This window comes from Diabrotica virgifera, chromosome 6 (genome assembly GCF_917563875.1).
Source record: "Diabrotica virgifera virgifera chromosome 6, PGI_DIABVI_V3a".
In the NCBI taxonomy this organism is placed as follows: Eukaryota; Metazoa; Arthropoda; class Insecta; order Coleoptera; family Chrysomelidae; genus Diabrotica; species Diabrotica virgifera.
The window spans coordinates 144638137-144656326 of record NC_065448.1 but is presented as its reverse complement, the minus strand read 5'-3'; the positions used below and the strand labels follow the sequence as shown (position 1 = coordinate 144656326).

The 18190-nt window shown below is 32.6% G+C and overlaps 1 protein-coding gene across 2 annotated transcripts in view; it reads left to right on the top strand.

Annotated features, from left to right (window-relative positions):
* LOC126886907 (DNA damage-regulated autophagy modulator protein 1-like) overlaps positions 1–17775 on the top strand; it is a 110952-nt gene extending 93177 nt beyond the window's left edge. For both annotated transcript variants that reach the window (XM_050654059.1, XM_050654058.1), the window contains exon 5: positions 17444–17775. In XM_050654059.1, the coding sequence (XP_050510016.1) occupies positions 17444–17628 (185 nt within the window). In that variant the 3' untranslated portion in view covers positions 17629–17775. The remainder of the gene's footprint in view (positions 1–17443) is intronic.
* The last annotated feature ends 415 nt before the right edge of the window (positions 17776–18190 follow it).

Genomic DNA, 18190 nt, shown 5'->3' with positions numbered 1-18190 from the left:
TTGATACAATTAACAACCAAACTTTTGAAACTAAAGTAACCAAAGTAAAATCTTCCAATTTTGCGATATAAGAAATTTGCTTGAAATAATATTAAACGACGTTTTTTTTAGTTTTTGTACAAAATGTGTTGGTTTAGTACATTTTGTGTCACTATTTCAATCATTCCAGTGCATTTACAAAAATTTCTCTGGCAACACTGCATATTTTTATAAATTTCAACTTATATTCAACAATTATATCTCGAGTTGATTTTTTATGATTTTTAAAATTGTATTAGCTTTCTATTCTTAAACTATTAGCTTTAATTTTTATTGTTAATTATTATCTTAATCGTATTATTACCTACAAGCTTTTAATTGTTATTTGAAGTCTACTTTTTTTAATATTTTTAATTTTGCACTGCTTTATATTTGATAATAAATTAATAACATGCCGCACAAAATCCTAGGACAACATGAACGCAGCGTTATTCGTTGAATATTCACTTGATTTCTATCTAAAAACAAGTCAAAAGGTGAACTAACCTTACATCCTTAAATACATAACTACAGAGTTATCTCATAACTTGAGGTTTAACGTCGCGTTATAAAGTGACAGTTGATATACCAGATAACTCAAGAACTGTCAAGAAACAACGCAAGTAGTTAAGTTAAGTATGATACATCACACCAATTCGAGGATTATAACATAACTACATGATAACCTTACGTTAACGATAACTTCGGTCATCCATCACACGGCTGAATAATTATAATTATTTCGCTCTAAAACGAAATCAAGAGACGTCTTATATTTCAATTCATTCAGAGAGCGTCAAAAACACCCTGACCGGTTTCAAGCTCATTAGCTTTTTTCAGAGAGTGTATACAGTGAGGACGTTTGAGTTGGAATAAATTCATTTTCTCGAAAGTGGGAAATTTTAGAGATAAATCCCGAAACAGGTCGATTTTTATTATTTTTTTTATATACCATACTAGAGACGTCATACATCTGGGCGTGATGACGTAATCGATGATTTTCTTAAATGAGAGTAGGGGTCGTGTGACAGCTTATTTGAAAGTATATTTGATTATCTATTTAGTAATATAAACATTAACATGATTATTTATACAGGGTGTCCAAAAAACTATTTTTTGAATTAAATTAATTTAGACAAAAAGAAGAATGTATGTAATTTATTTATCTCAGAATACATTTTACTGCTGTCGCAAAACAGAAAAAATGTTTTTCGGCAAATAAATGTTGTTTTTCGCTTAAATTCAATGTTAAATGTGCCACCCATCTGCCTCTTAGCAGTTTGAATATTTAATTTAAGCGAAAAGCAATGTTTGTTTGTCAAATAAACATTTTTTCTCTTTTCTGACAGCAGTAAAATATATGTACATATTTTGAATTAAATAAATTACACATATTCTTCTTTTTGTCTCAATTAATTTAATTCAAAAAATAGATTTAATAATGTTAATGTTTATATCAGTGAATAGAGAATTAAATAACCTTTCAAATGAGCTATCACTCGACCCCTACTTTCATTTAAAAAAATAATAGATTACGTCATCACGCCCAGATGGATGACGTCACTAGTATGACATATATGTCAGAAAATCATAATTTAAAAATAAAAATCGACCTGTTTTGGGATATCTCTCTAAAATTGCCCGTTCTCGAGAAAATGAGTTTATTCTAACTGCTAACTCAAACGTCCTCACTGTATATGACTACTTCTGGACGAACTAAAACAAATACGACTCGTAGTATCGAGTTCTGTAGACGATTGTGGTTACTTCGATTTAATTGACTGTAGTAATCGCAAAAATAATACTTTATTAAATTCAATTTACTTGAATACATAAAATCAAACATTTAGTTTTTACAATGCACATGGCTTCGTTTTCAGGTTGAATCAGAGAGAGAATTTTTTTCGTTGCACTGCACGTCGCGTCGTTGTCAGTTCGCGAGAGACAGAGTTTCCACCCCGCACTGCTGGCGCTGTCAATAATATGGAACGCATTGTTGCCACGTTTAACACTTAAGTTAAATTCTAATTTGTACAAAAATATAAACATAATTGTTCATCCTGCCCGCCTTTGAACGGTAACAAGCGTTCAAACACCAATTAAATAATAGTCAATTTAAATTATAGCGTCTTACAGTTTAGTACACAGTTTCTGCTAAAGGTAGTGGACATAGTTTTGAAACACCTCTTTTAAAACTTCCGTGAGCAGTTTTAATCGTTGCAACTCGCACTACATTGTCTTCACCTGGATGTATTTCATGAACTCTACCTAACTGCCATTTACAAGATGGCATATTGTCCTGCTTCAGTAATACTAAATCGCCAATCTTAAGTTGAGCCTCAGTGGTTTTCCATTTTCTGCGTTGCTGAAGTTGAGTTAAATATAGTTTATACCATTGCTTCCAAAATCCTTGTAGTAATTTTTGAATCAATTGGAACCTTGATAATTGGTTTATCTTCATATCATGATCAAAGAGTGGGTCTGGTACAGTATTTAATGCAGTTCCAATCAAAAAATGTGAAGGGGTCAAAGGATTATAATCATTAGGATCGGATGAAAGTGCATAAAGTGGGCGGGAGTTTAATGTAGCTTCAACTTGCACAAGAAATGTTAAAAATTCATCATAAGTTAAAATGGTATCTTTAATCACACGATATAAATGAAACTTAACACCCTTTATGTTGCTTTCCTTTAGTCCACCAAAATGTGGTGTATTAGGCGGAATAAAATGCCAAATAATATTTTGACCTGCACAGTCACTCAAAATGTCATCATAAATCTGTCGTAAATAATTAAATAGCTGGTTTAATCCTCTTTTTGCTCCTACAAAATTAGAGCCATTGTCTGAGTAAATATGTGATGGCTTTCCCCGTCTTGAAACAAATCTGCGAAGGCCAGCTAAAAAAGCCTCAGTACTTAACGAATTAATTAATTCTAAATGAACTGCCTTTGTCCAAAAGCATATAAACAAACAAATGTAGGCCTTGTATGTCTTACAGCCCCTTCCCTTTCTGTCTTCAAAAGAAAAGGACCGGCATAATCGACGCCTGTAATCGAGAATGGTCTTGAACTGATAACACGTTGTTCAGGTAAACCCATTAATGGCATAACTGACTTTGGTTTAAATCTATAACAACGAATGCAATATTTAACTGTTAATTTTGCTAAGGGCATTCCTGCAATAATCCAAAATTATTGACACACACTAGCTAACAAAAGTTGTGGACCAGCATGTTGTAAATTTAAATGTTCTTGATTGAAAATTAATCTACTTAATCTATGACTCTTACTAAGCAAAATAGGATGTTTTCCCTCATGACTTAAAAAAGAATTTTTAAGACGTCCCCCAACCCTTATATACCTTTATCATCTACAAATGGGGTCAATGATAACAATCTACTTGTTGAAGGAATAGACTTATTATTTTTCAATAAGTTAATCTCATTGGTAAAACACTCTTCTTGGGCTAATTTTACTAAGAACATCTTACTGTTGTAATATTCACTTGCGGAAATTACACCCACACCTTTCTTACCTCTAGAAGCCTGTTTCAAATTAGAAATAAACCTCAAATAATAAGCAAAAGTTCCAATTAACTTATTTTGAAAATCGATCAAAAATTAAACATAAATCATTTTTTACAGAAGTAAAAACATTTACATTGTTTCTTATTTCTGGAACCTCCCTAATGGGAGGCAAATCACGAAATTTTGGTTTGACAAAATCTGTCGACAAAAATGATGGACCACTAGACCACAATCTGACAATGTTGTAATTGATCCGGTAAAATTCCTCGACTACCAATGTCTGCAGGATTTTGCGCAGATGCTATATAATTCCAATGCTCTATTTTAGATTCATTTTGAATCTCTGCTATTCTGTTTCCGACAAACACCTGCAGTCTTGCTGGAGGTGTATGTAACCAATGCAGCACAATCTGCGAATCACACCAATAAAATATATCATGTTTAAATGTAACTGATTTCGTAACAGTTTTCATTAATCGAACCAGCAGCACACTAGCGCATAGTTCTAATCGGGGAATAGTTAAAATCTTTAACGGAGCTACCTTAGTTTTAGCACATAGTAACTTGACACTTATATTACCATTTCAATCAATACATCTAATATAAATACTAATGGTAAAGTACTGCATGCTATAAGGTTGCTAAAGAACAGGAACGCTATTGGCCCTGATAACATCCCAGCAAATATAACGGCCGAAACACTGTAGCAACTGTAGACTTATAAGTCTTATGAGTCTCACTTTAAAATAAGTCCTACGCATCATCCACACTATAATTATTAGGAATAAGCGTGAACAAGATTAAGAAGAAAGGCAGTTTAGATTTAGATATGGATTGGGAACTAGAGAAGCAACTTTTCAACTGAATATTTTGCTATAGAAATGCTAAGATCAACGTAAATTAATTAAAATATTAAGAGATTAAGGAGTTGATAGCCGCGACATCAAGATCATTAAAAATTATATTGCCATCAAACAGCGACCGTTCATATTACGGTCGCTCACAAACGCGTCTACAGAAGTTTTACGTTTTACTGAGAAGTCTACAGAAGAGTGTAAGATTCTAAAGGAAGACTCTTGCACAACTTAAAATATGATGGAAAAATTAATGAAAAACTAATAAATACCATCAGATACGAAGATGACACAGTTATAATGAGAGATGACTTAAATGGACTGCAATGTTTTTTAAAGTCCAAAAACAGGGTGGAACTAAGATGGGGCTAAAAATTAATTGTTCTAAAACATAATACATGATATTTGGTCTCGTACCTTATTAAACCACCTAATTATAAATAGATGGAAAACCGATACAAAGACTATCCAATTTTAAATATCGTTGCTATAAGTAATTATTGAATAAGTAGATCCAGATACAAAGATAAAATGTAGAATTGAGATGGCTCGTGCAACTTTTTTAATGCTTATAGTCACTATTCCGTAACGAGAATTTGAAACTTAACTTCGTAAATGCATGATCCAGCTGTCTTTCTTTAGTGTATTTATATATTACATTCTCATACTAATAGTTGGTCCTTCGAGTCGGATATATTATCAAAGTAGGTTCAAATGTCGATTTTGTCAATTATTATAAAGGTCAATAATTACAGATTTGTTTAATAACCAATTTAAATAAAGTTAGCAACTCTAGACAGATTTTATTCTTCAACAAATCTACGCCAAGGTTCTATCAGATCCATATTTGGGTACCGGTTTAGGTATCGGTGTCTTACGAATGTTTCTGTATTTCATTACACCACTTTTGAAGAGGAAGTAATCAGATATCACGTAGGCAATTTTATTTCAAAATGAATATACATTTATTTTGTTTTTCCATTCATTTATTATTTTATCCAATTACGTTTGGTATTTCTCTGTTTTGTTTTAAATACTATTGAAACTGTAATTTGAATCAATTCCGCACAAAGCTCTGAACCATTTAGGCAAAATTACCAAATCAAAACTAATAATTGCAAAATTTTGATTAAAATAACAATGTTCACAGTCAGGCCTGTAAATAAAACTGGTGGTTAAATGAAGTAATAAACTTAATTTATAGATATTAGTCGATTTAGAGTAAAATTGAGTATCTTATCAATTTTAGTAACCAGTTTTTCAGTTCCCTTGAAAATTTTTGAAAATTTTTAAAATACTTTATTCAACAATTTCTAAGGCTACAGTAATATTTTAATATTCGAATATTGAATCATATCAATTTTATCTTTTTACATTTAAATTAATATTTTATTATTAAATTATCCATTTTTGAAATGACAAAGTTGGCTTAGCCTTTAAAAAATCAGTAGTACTTCTCTAGGATCTGTTTACTTTACACTTTTCAACCTCTTATTTCGGGATTGAAAATAAGGGGGCAAGTTTCGTTATAAACATTTAGAACTGAAGCGGCCCCTGTACATCCTATTAGTTTCTAACTTGTAGATTACTGTTGCTGAAGAAAAAAAGAAGATTAAAAACAAAATAAAAATTAGCTACGATCAACTGAAACCGCGATAATTGTTTTTGTTTTCTTAAATCGTAGTGACTTTATTTATAAGAATTAAGAAATTACGAGGGCCAGCGTAGCTCAGGCGGTAGTATGCTTGGCTCGAGTGCTGGTAGCTCGGAGTTCAAATCCCACCGCCGGCAAGAACAACTAGACATTTAAAAGAAATGTCTATAGGCCCCAGGTCGACTCAGCCTGAATAAAATGAGTACCTTGGGTAAAGCCGGGGGTAATAATAGGCGGTTGAAGCGTAGCACTGGCCCTGTTACCTTCTTTGTAAACCGTAGGCCCTAGATATAGCAGACTACCCTGCTATACTCCCAAAATCACGTGAGCTTTATAAAACGGGGGACTATTATTATTAAGAAATTACTTCACAATGATTGACTTCTTCTTCAAGTGCCATCTTCGTTCCGAAGGTTGGCGATCATCAGGGCTATACGTATTTTCGAAACTGCTGACCGAAACAATTCGTTGTTGCTAAAGCTATACCATTCCCGTAGATTCTTTAGCCAGGAGTTTCGTCTTCTTCCTATGGACCTTTTTCCTGCTATCTTCCCCTGCATAATTATTCGAAGCAGTTCATATCTTTCGCCTCTTGTAATGTGTCCCAAGTATTGCAGTTTTGGTTTTTTGATCGTAAATATGACTTCCTTTTCTTTATTCATTCTTCTCAAGACCTCGCCGCTTGTGACTCTCTCCGTCCATGATATTCTCAAGATTCTGCGATACATCCACAGTTCAAATGCCTCTAATTTTTTGGTATCAATCTTTTGCAGCGTCCATGACTCCATTCCGTAGAACAGCACAGAAAGTACGTAACATCTCATCAGGCGAAGTTTCATTTCAAGGCTCAAATCTCTTCCACAGAACACTCTCTTCATTTTAGTGAATATGGATCTGGCTTTTTCTATTCTTATTTTGATTTCTGCTGAGCTATCGTTGTCTTCATTTATAAAAGTGCCTAAATATTTGTATTTGCTAACTCGATCGATAATTTCATTGTGTAAATATAAATTTGGACATTTCGTGTTGATTTCGATATTACCACAAATTTAGTTTTCTTTATGTTGATAGTCCATATTCTTCGCTGCAGTCTACTATCTTATTCACCAATGCATGTAGCTCTTCAAGTTTTTCTGCGATCAGAACGGTGTCGTCGGCAAATCTCAGATTGTTTAATCTAACACCATTTATTTTAATACCTATGGATTGCTCAGAGAGTGTTCTATTGATTACGTCTTCGGAATAGAGATTAAACAGGGTTGGTGACAATATACACCCTTGTCTCACACCTCGCTTTATTTCAATTTCTTGAGTGGTATTATTCTCTACTCTCACTACTGCTTTCTGATTGTAGTACATATTTGCTATTAGTCGGATGTCTCGTTTATCTAAATTCTTTTCTGTCAGGAGTCAGATTAGATGATCATGCCGCACTTTATCAAAGGCCTTGTTATAATCTATGAAACACATGAATACATCTTGATTTATGTCAAGACATCTTTGAGACATAACGTTTAGTGCAAACAACGCCTTTCTTGTTCCGAGTCCATTTCGGAATCCAAACTGGGTATCATTGATGTCCATTTCCAGTTTTCTGTGTACTCTAAATGATTGACTAAAGAAAGACTAATATTATCTTGAAATAAAAATTATTTTAAAAGAAAATTACATTTAATTATTAAAAATGATTTTTAAAATGGAGTTGAGATTTATTTTTCTTTACGATTGTAATAGTAGCACCAAACAGTAAGTACAAATATATGCTCAACTAATAGTGAAAGGAAAGATTGAGGGAAAGAGGGGACAGGGCACATATCCTAAAATGGACAGGGTAGCATTTTGAACCGCTAATCAGAACAGATTGCAATTGTAGTAGCCAACCTTCATTGAGGAGTGGTCAATTTAAGAAGAAAATAATGTTTCCAAACAAACGTATTATATAGAAATAATAATCACTAAGAAAAAGTTTGTATGTACACTTTCTATCTATTAGTATCTTACTAGGGTACATACAAGAACAAAGGCTAATAAACAAATAACAAATCACTCAATAGAAAAGAAGATTTGAAATATACAGAAAAATGTGTACAACTTGCTCACGAATCTATGTAGAAGCATAAGGAAGTATTTTCTGGAACAACCTGTAAAAGAGCAACTTTAACTTTCAGGAACAAAGCTCGATAAGTGACAATTTTAAACTGTTTTAACCCATCGCTGTCGATTACGTGCCAACGCGCGTTTCTATTATTTCTGTTGAATGCCGATAACGCTAAACCGCATAAAGTGTCTAATACGATGCGCGTGATGTGAATAATAATTCCCAATTTAATTCATCTTTTAAGTAAATATCGCAAGTTTTAGTCGGTAATGAATGAATTAATAGCCATAATTTAAATCCTTGAAGAAGGATAAAAAAATTAATTTAATAATGTTTCTCTCCCATACTTAACTAGGATTAAGAATGGTGTTATTGCATTATAAGCATGTGTAAAAAAAAAAAGAATGTGTGTGTACCTACTTTGTACGCAAGTAAAGAGTTATACTTCTATTATACGATTTCAACGAAATAGGTATACTTTAAACAGGTTATTTGTATTTTTTCTAAATATTAAACTAATTTTAATACTTACTAGAATGATCGCCAACGTTCGGAATGGACATGCACCCAAGGAAGAAGAAGAAGAATACTTACTACATTCCAAAATTTTTTATTAAAACAATACCAAATATTAAAAAAAAATAGGAACACCCGGATTTGAACCGGTGCTATCTCGATCTGCAGCCGAATGGTCTACCACTGACCTATAATCGTAATGTTTACATTGGATTACAACATTTCTCGGGCATAATGATAAATAGAGGTAATATAAAAGTGTTTTAATAATACTTATTATCTTATTCCCGAGGAACACAAATCCAAAGACACAAAAATTATAGTAAATATATTTACTAAAAACACTAATATTATTCTTTTCACGCCTTATTTGCACTGATACATACATAACTTAAAATATTTATTTTTTAGCAACTAACCCCATACTGTCTGTGTACTCATGCGCGTGGGCTTTTATAAAAATTCAATCTCAACATTTTCCCCAATCGCACCTAAAATAACTTCAAAAATCTGATTTTATGTTCTGACATCTAGGGATGACAATATTTTTATAAGAAAATTTATACAGTGCTAGTAGATATATCTATAAGCTATAATATAAAATTATAATTTTAAATAAAGTAATATTATTATTATTATTATTATAAAAAAAACCGACTAAAATTACAAAAATAAAATAAAATAACTTATGTTTCAATTCGTTTTACACTCATAGCGATATATCCAAATTGATATTACCAGTAAATAATCATCATCATTCACTTTGCCTTATCCTTAGGCGGGGTCGGCTTCCCTAATTGCATTTCTCCACACAATTCTATCTTGGGTCATATCAATATTAATCCCCTTTACCAACATGTCCTGCCTAATCGTCTCCCACGTCTTCTTTGGTCTTCCTCTCCTACTCCTTCCAGGAATCTGAACTTCAGCAATTCTTCGTATTGGGCGATTAACGTCTCGACGTTGAACATGACCAAACCATCTTAACCTATTCTCTCTCATTTTGGCATCAATTGGTGCCACACCTAGACTTCCCCTAATATACCTACTCATTTTTAATTTTATCCTTTTTTGTCACTTCACTCTTCCATCTAAAAATTCTCATTTCCGCCGCATTCATTCGTTGTTCCTCTTTCTTTTTCACTGCCCAATATTCAGTTCCGTACATCATAGCCGGCCTTATGGCTGTTTAATAGAATTTTCCCTTCAACTTCATTGGAATTTTCCTGTCACACAGCACACCACTCGCTTCTTTCCACTTCATCCATCCAGCCCTAATTCTACTGCATGCATCTCCATCTATTTCTCCATTACTCTGTAATACCGATTCCAGGTACTTAAAACTATTGCTTTTTACAATCAGTTCACCATCCAAAGATACCATTTTATTTGTAGTAACTCCATCTTTAAATGAGCATTCCAAATAATCTGTCTTTGTCCTACTAAGTTTTAAACCTTTTTCCTCGAGCGCTTGTCTCCACTGTTCCAGTTGTTTTTCTAAGTCTCTTTCACTATTTCCTACTAACACGACATCATCAGCATACATTAAGCACCATGGAATGTTACCCTGTAGTTTCGCTGTTATCTGGTCCAAAACTAATTAGAATAAATACGAACTAAGCACCGACTACTTTCACATGAAATTTATCAGTCTCTCCCACACCTGTCCTAACACTAGTCGTTACTCCCTCATACATATCCCTCACAATCTTTACATATTCACCAGGGACTCCTTTCTTATTGAGTGCCCACCACAGAATCTCTCGAGGAACTTTATCATATGCTTTCTCAAGATCAATGAATACCATATGAGCGTTTGTTTCTTTACTCCTGTATTCTTCCATCAACTGCCTCATAATGAAAATTGCATCTGTTGCTGATCTGCCCTGCATAAAGCCAAATTGATTCTCGGATATTTCTGTCTCTTCACATATCCGTCTATCAATTACTCTTTCCGATATTTTCATGGTGTGGCTCAGCAGTTTTATAGCCCTGTAGTTTGTACATTGTTGTATATCTCCCTTTTTTTGTAGACAGGTAGTAGTATACTGCTTCTCCATTCGTCTGGCATTTGTCCAACTTCCATCCAACGTCCATTACCAGTAAATAAATCGTTGGACTTAAAAGTTCGTAGGCTAACATAGAAACAATTTTTTTTGATAACATTTGATTTTATTATTCAATATGAACCTTCAAGGGCCCTACAACGGTTATAGCGGTCATATAACTTTTCAATATCATTTTTATAATACAATTTGTCTTTAGCCTCAAAATAAGCCTCAATTTCGGCGATTACCTCTTCATTGATGCTAAATTTTTATCCAACGAGCATTCTCTTGAGGTCAGAGAACATGTGGTAGTCGCTTGGAGCCATATCTGATAAATACGGTGGCTGCGGCAGAAATTTGAAGCCCAGTTCATGAAATTTTACCATCGTTTTCATTGATTTGTGACAAGGTGCGTTGTCTTGATAAAATAGCACTTTCTTTTTCTCCAAATAGGGCCGTTTTCTCGCGATTTAGTCCTTTAAACGCTTCAATAATGCAATGTAATAGTTCGCTGTTAATGATTTTCTCTGTTTAACCCTTTGTTTCCTGAAAACTTTTACAATCAAAAATTTAGGTAAAAATTAAATAATCTTATTCTATTGGTTTCCTAAAAGACAAAAAAGTGAAAAATATTAATTTTTTTACATATTTTTTTTATTGGCTATGGTTTCGGCATGATACCCTAGGAAACTAGAGTTTTTTTTTTCAAGCAAAAAACTGATAACTAAATAATATAAAACGTAGGTTACTTTTTGTGATACAATGAAGCTCTCTAAAGGAATGCTCTCTAATAATGTGAATAGACCACCCGACGACACATTGTTTAGCTTTCTGAAAGAATACACTTTTTTCCTGAAATAAAAAAATAAGTAGGTACATATCCAGTTTCCTAGTGGTTTCAGGTTGAAACCGGCATTTTTTATGTCATCTATATACTTATTATAAATTGAAAACTTTTAGTAATAAGAAGTATTTATCATAGATACAAATGTTTCTAACATTGTAAAAAAAATAAAGTTATCTCTCATAGCGAAATAATCTAGAAACCACCAAAATTGCTATACCACTATCTGGCTTCAAAACACGTGTTATTACCAACTAATAACTGAATAGCGAGAACGTAAATGGTGGTGCGCGATATGTTTTTTAGTAGGAGGAGCCCTAATACGTCATACACCGTGAGTGGTTTCAGGCAAATGCCACGGAGAACGTAGCAAAAATTTATTTGTATGTGGCTTCACAGTGAAATCAGTAGAAAACAAAGGGTTAAGATAGTCGATGAATATTATACCATGCGCATCCCAAAATACTGATGCCATAGCCTTGCCAGTCGACTATATTGCGTCGTTCCACGCTTTGGAGTCAGTTCATCACGTGAAGTCCACTCGGCAGACTGTCGATTGGACTACCGTGTGAAATGATGGAGCCATGTTTCATCCATTGTAATTATATCAACGCAAAAATTGAAGAGCTTCAAACACTTCAGAATCATCAATTCGTTGTTGTTTTTGATCGATTGTGAGGTCTTGCGGCACCCAATTTGCACAGAGCTTTGGCCATACCCAAATATTCACGTATAATACATATATCCAACACCCCACATAACAATGATGTTCGCATCATGTTCTAAGCATATCCTACCAACATTCGTCGAAGTATATCCTTTTTAGTATATGCGTAGTACAAGCATAGCATGTACCATAAAAAACATTCTAAATTTCATGTTCTTTGCATGTGCCTCAAAGAATATTCTTGCACCGAATATACTGAGCACATTCGGGTACGTAGTATCTCGGAATGTTCGTAAAAGTTTATTCTTAGAATATACCTTAATCGAATATTCTTAGTATATGCGTAAGTATATGCAAAAGTATATGCTTAACACATACTTGTATATACTTTTAAAATATCTTAAAAGGAATATACTGTATGTACCTATAGGAAGAAGAATAATGTTAACCTATAGATTATCAACTTCGCGTTAAGAATAATTAATAAAATGTATGTATTTTGGTAGGTACTACTGAACTATCTAATCCATTTTTTTAAACCGTTTTAATTGTATGGTAAAAAGTTTAAAACTTAATTCTATTGAAGAAAAATGAGAAATTCTCGTTTTGTTTTCAGTTGAAATGAATATACCATTTTGATTTGAGTTTATACCATAAGTATTTTTACCTATAATTTTCGGGAATCCGGAAACGGCCATTCATTGTCATTCTGACCCTTGCATTGCATTTTATACCTGCACAAGGGAAGGGGGTAGGTAACAAAAGAGCAAAATATGAAAATAGTTTTCAGTACAGTTATGCATTTATGTCTACGCTGTTAGGTAGGACCAAGTATTTTCAGCTACAAGGACTAAAACATTTTTAAGAACATAAAAAGCAGTTTGAAAATAATAAATTCATATTGGTACTTCAATATTTCCTAAATACCTAGTAAGTAAAAGTATGTATAATGTATATAGATACCTATAAATTTTAGTAATTTACATACATATTATATATATTTGGCTATTATATAATTATATAAGCAGCATTTTTATTTTGATGTGCACATAATAATACTAAATATATTACTTATATTTTTTAATATAGGCTACTTACCCATATAATATTTATTATACATAGGTACCTACCTATATAACTAACTAAAGTTTATATATTTTATACTTACTTTTTACGTAATATTGTAGAATGTAATAACTACATTCTCATATGCAATTAGAATATGTAAATATAATATATTAGTAGAACCAAAGAATACTAACACACCCAGTGGGTGTGTTAGTATTCTTTGGTAGAACCTATAGGATGAGATTGGGTGATGTTGAAAACATACTTCTGAGAAATACAGCACATCCTTGGAATATTCTTCCCATATACTAAAAATATGTGCGATAGTACATTCTAAGTATATACATAGAAGGTATACAGCACTTCCTTGGAATATTCTTCCCATATACTAAAAATATGTGCGATAGTACATTCTAAGTATATAACTAGAAGGTATATAGCACTTCCTTGGAATATTCTTCCCATATACTAAAACTATGTGCGATAGTACATTCTAAGTATATAAATAGAAGGTTTATAGCACCTCCTTAGAATCTTCTAAAAAGTATGTTCTTGGTATATACTGAAAAGAAGTGCGGTAGTACATTCTAAGTATATACATAGAACGTTTAAGTACTGTAATGTAGTATATACTCAGTATATGCTCTGCACATTCGCAATGGTAATTACGCATATTCTAAGTATATACTTTTTCTGAAAAGTATGTTCTATGAATCTACTAAGAACATGAAATTGTTATGTGGGACGTTCCTTTGATATCTTTAGAGTCTCAGCTATCTCGAACAACTTCACTTTACGGTCATCCAAAAAGTAATGCTTTGTTAAGACACTAAATTCTTTTTTATCAATTTTTTTTACACTAACATAAGTTGCTTGACTCAAAATACTATATAGTCCAGAAAGTCACTGCGCATTCGCTAGGAAAAATATTCTAATTCGGATTTTTTGCACAATCTTACTCAAAAAGGATTCCTTTTAACAAATTTGCATGTTGCCAGGACCAAAAGGTGGTCAAAAAATTTTTAAATGTTTTCTTTTTGTTTTTTTCCTAAAATATTTTTTTTTGCATGGAAAAAGCTTTTTTTAGGTTTTTTCGATCATTCCAAACAGAAAAGGCCTTTAGTGACTTTTCTCTAAAAATGATAGTTTCTGACATATAACCGATTAAAAATTGAAAAATTGCGAAATCGGCCATTTTTAACCCTCAAAAACTATGTGAAAAACTGAAAATTTTAATGTTGCCAAGGCAGGTAGATATTCTTTAAACATCGATTGATGAAATTCCGAAGAGTTTTTTGCGATACAATTTTCAAAACTCCTTTGTTTTTTAATTGCTAATCAAGCGTGCGCGACACTATTTTCCACCGACAGTATGGTGCAAATGAAAGGAATAAATTCGTTATTTAGTAAACCGGCGACTTTAAGAAAAAATCCCGAAACAGGTCGATTTTTATTTTTAAGTTATGATATTGTGGCATATATGGTATACTAGTGACGTCATCTGTCTGGGCGTGATGACGTAATCGATGATTTTTTAAATGAGAATAGGGGTCGTGCGGTAGCTCATTTGAAATGTTCTTCAATTCTCTATTCAGTAATGTAAACATTTACATAATTATTTATACAGGGTGTCCTACTTCTTTTTTTGTTAAATAATTTAATTTAATAAAAAAATTTTGGACACCCTGTATAAATAATTATGTAAATGTTTATATTACTGAATAGAGAATTGAAGAACGTTTGAAATGAGCTAGCACACGACCCCTATTCTTATTTAAAAAAATAATCGATTACGTCATCACGTCCAGATGGATGACGTCACTAGTATACCATATATGCCACAATACCATAACTTAAAAATACAAATCGACCTGTTTCGGGAATTTTCCTTAAAGTCGCCGGTTTACGAAATAACGAATTTATTCCTTTCATTTGCACCATACTGTCGGTGGAAAATAGTGTCGCGCACGCTTGAGTAGCAATTAAAAAACAAAGGAGTTTTGAATATTGTATTGCAAAAAACTCTTCGGAATTTCATCAATCGATGTGTAAAGAATATCTACGTGCCTTAGAAACATTCAAATTTTTAGTTTTTCACATATTTTTTGAGGGTTAAAAATGGCCGATTTCGCAAATTTTCAATTTTTAATCGCTTATATTATGTCAAAAACTATCAACTTTAGAGAAATCTTACTAAAGACCTTTTCTTTTTGGAATGATCCAGAAAACCTAAAAAAACTTTTTTCCATGCAAAAAAAAATAATTTTAGGAAAAAACAAAAAAAAACGTTTAAAAAATTTTTGACCACCTTTTGGTCCTGGCAACATGCAAATTTGTTAAAAGGAGTCCTTTTTGAGTAAGATTGTGCAAAAAATCCGAATTAGAATATTTTTCCTAGCGGATGCGCAGTGGCTTTCTGGACTAATATCTCATAAACTAATAGTTCGACAGTTATCACATTGATACACGCATCTTTTGAAGGTTAGGGCTGACTAAAAATCATATGGATTTAATATCAGTAATCAGTAGTGCGGGCTATGTGTCCAGTGCCGGTTTAACACAGTCTGCCGCCCGGTGCTGATACGGATGCCGCGCCCAGGCTCAAAAATATTTCTTAACTTTATTTCAATTCAACAAAACATATTTTGAATACAAGTTTATTAAAATAAAAAAAACAATTACAACTTTTTTTGGTTTCAAATTTAAATGAAAACTAACAATATACAAGGAAAAAATTAAGGGCGAACTTCACAAAGTAAAATAAAAATTTACTTAATAACATTCAAACATCAGGTAGGTAAGCAAATACCTTTACTATTGAAAAGCTTGTTTTCTTGATTTTACTGAAGCGAAGTTTTCGATGATATCACTTATACTGCTACTTTAGCAGGTCCTCGTTAATGGATAAGACTGCTAAGGAGTTCAAATTTTCTTGGGAAATTGCATTTCTTAAGTAGGTCTTTACCCTTTTTAGTGTCGAGAGAGAGCGTTCGCCACTTGCATTTGCGACCATTATGGAGAAAAAAATACGCAGGCAAATATTAACTTTTCTAAATGAAGATATTAATTTATTTTCGTATAAAGCCTGTACCAATTCTAAAGGAGTGCCTATTTTTAATTGGGGAAGAGACGTTAACAAATGATTTAAATGAACACATTCTTGGGGAAAATACTCGTCCAAATCCTCCTTGTAGTTTTGTTGTAATTCGGTTGCCGATCTGAAAATATTCTCCTCTTCCGTAGCTTTTAGTTTAAACAAAAATTCAAATGCTCTTGAACAAGATTTATAACTATCAGATCGGCAAATAATCTCCGACTTAAGATTGTCTATTATACAAACATAACATTGTGTTCGCATTTTTTCTTTTTGGCTTAAGCTTGCCTCCGAATTCATTTCTCCTAATTGCAATTTTTTTTGATAATCCTCTTCTCAGCATAATTTTCGTTCCCTGTTAACAACATTCCTAAGGCCTCGTAGTGATCAAAACGATCACGTAAGAAATCAAAGTAATCTGCTAAAGATGATAAACAGATGAGCGGTTGTGCTTAAGTCCATATTTTCCTTTTGTACTGATTTATTCACTTCATTAACCCTTTGTAAAACGTCAAGCCAAAATGATAAAATATTCCGTTTTCCAACAAATCAAGTTTTTCAATCAAGTTATTGCCGGCCGGCCGGCACCCGTCAGGCCGTCTGCCAACCCAAACGTGTATTTTGCGGTGTTCGCACATTATTCTTAAACGCTGTAGAATGATATAATTTTACGGCGCGCGGCATGTTTGTACGTTATCTGACATTTAGATAACATAAACTGAACACAGTGCATAAACCATATAGGTACGTCGACGTTAATAATAATAATTTATTTATAAATTATTGTTAAGTTTTCAAGTTAATGATAAAACAGAAAAAATTTTATTATTATATCATGTGGATTTGTATGCAAATTTTATTTTACCATAATCATATAATTTCGGAACAGCACGCGCTTCGCGCGTACCGCCCTAGAACCTTCAACCGCCCGGTGCTACAGCACCCAAAAGACCCCTGGTTAAACCGGCGCTGTAATGTGTCAGTCTACGAACTTTTCATCCCACCGTTAAATGGCTCTTGAACAAACTTACATCTTATTTGTGTTTATTTTTTAGGAACTGACATGACCAAATGGAAACAAGAAGATGGAGGATATGAATTTCACATAGCTAGTGCAGTATCAGAATATGTATTGGTAATAAGTACAGTATTGCACATTGTCACCTATTTTTACGAATTCAGGACAATCGAGTTTAATGAACCGCCGATAAGTATTAAGGGCGTGGTGGCTGAAGCTTAGGTTTACAACATTCATTCCAGATTTTTTAAAACTTTGTTTTTCTATAATTACTGGAACAAGACGTGGGAAGAACTATCATAAAATATTACATAATTTATTTATTAAATTTGCTATAAAACATTTTGTTAATAAATTATTATTGTTTTATTTTATTGGTTATTTATTTTGATTGTTTTATTTTCTTACAACAACTATTTTCTTATTACCTTTACATAATTTTTTGAAGAATAATGAGATTTCATACATTTCATACTCTAAACAATTTTTTGGTTAACTTTTACCTTGAATTCACATTTTTTATTATTTAACATCCACTTTTCAATGAGGATTCAATCTCTATCGGAAGCTTTCTTTTATCACTAATAAGTTTATTAAAATTTCTTCATTGGTAAACGGGGATAGTAATTCCGTAGAACCGTATAGGCTCTATACTACAGAGCAGTGGTTTTCAATGTTTTTGAGCCATGTACCACCAAAATTCTTATAATTATTTTTGGTACCACCTAACTGAAGTATCTATGGAGGTAGATAATCCAATTAACTACAAATATGCTGAATTTTG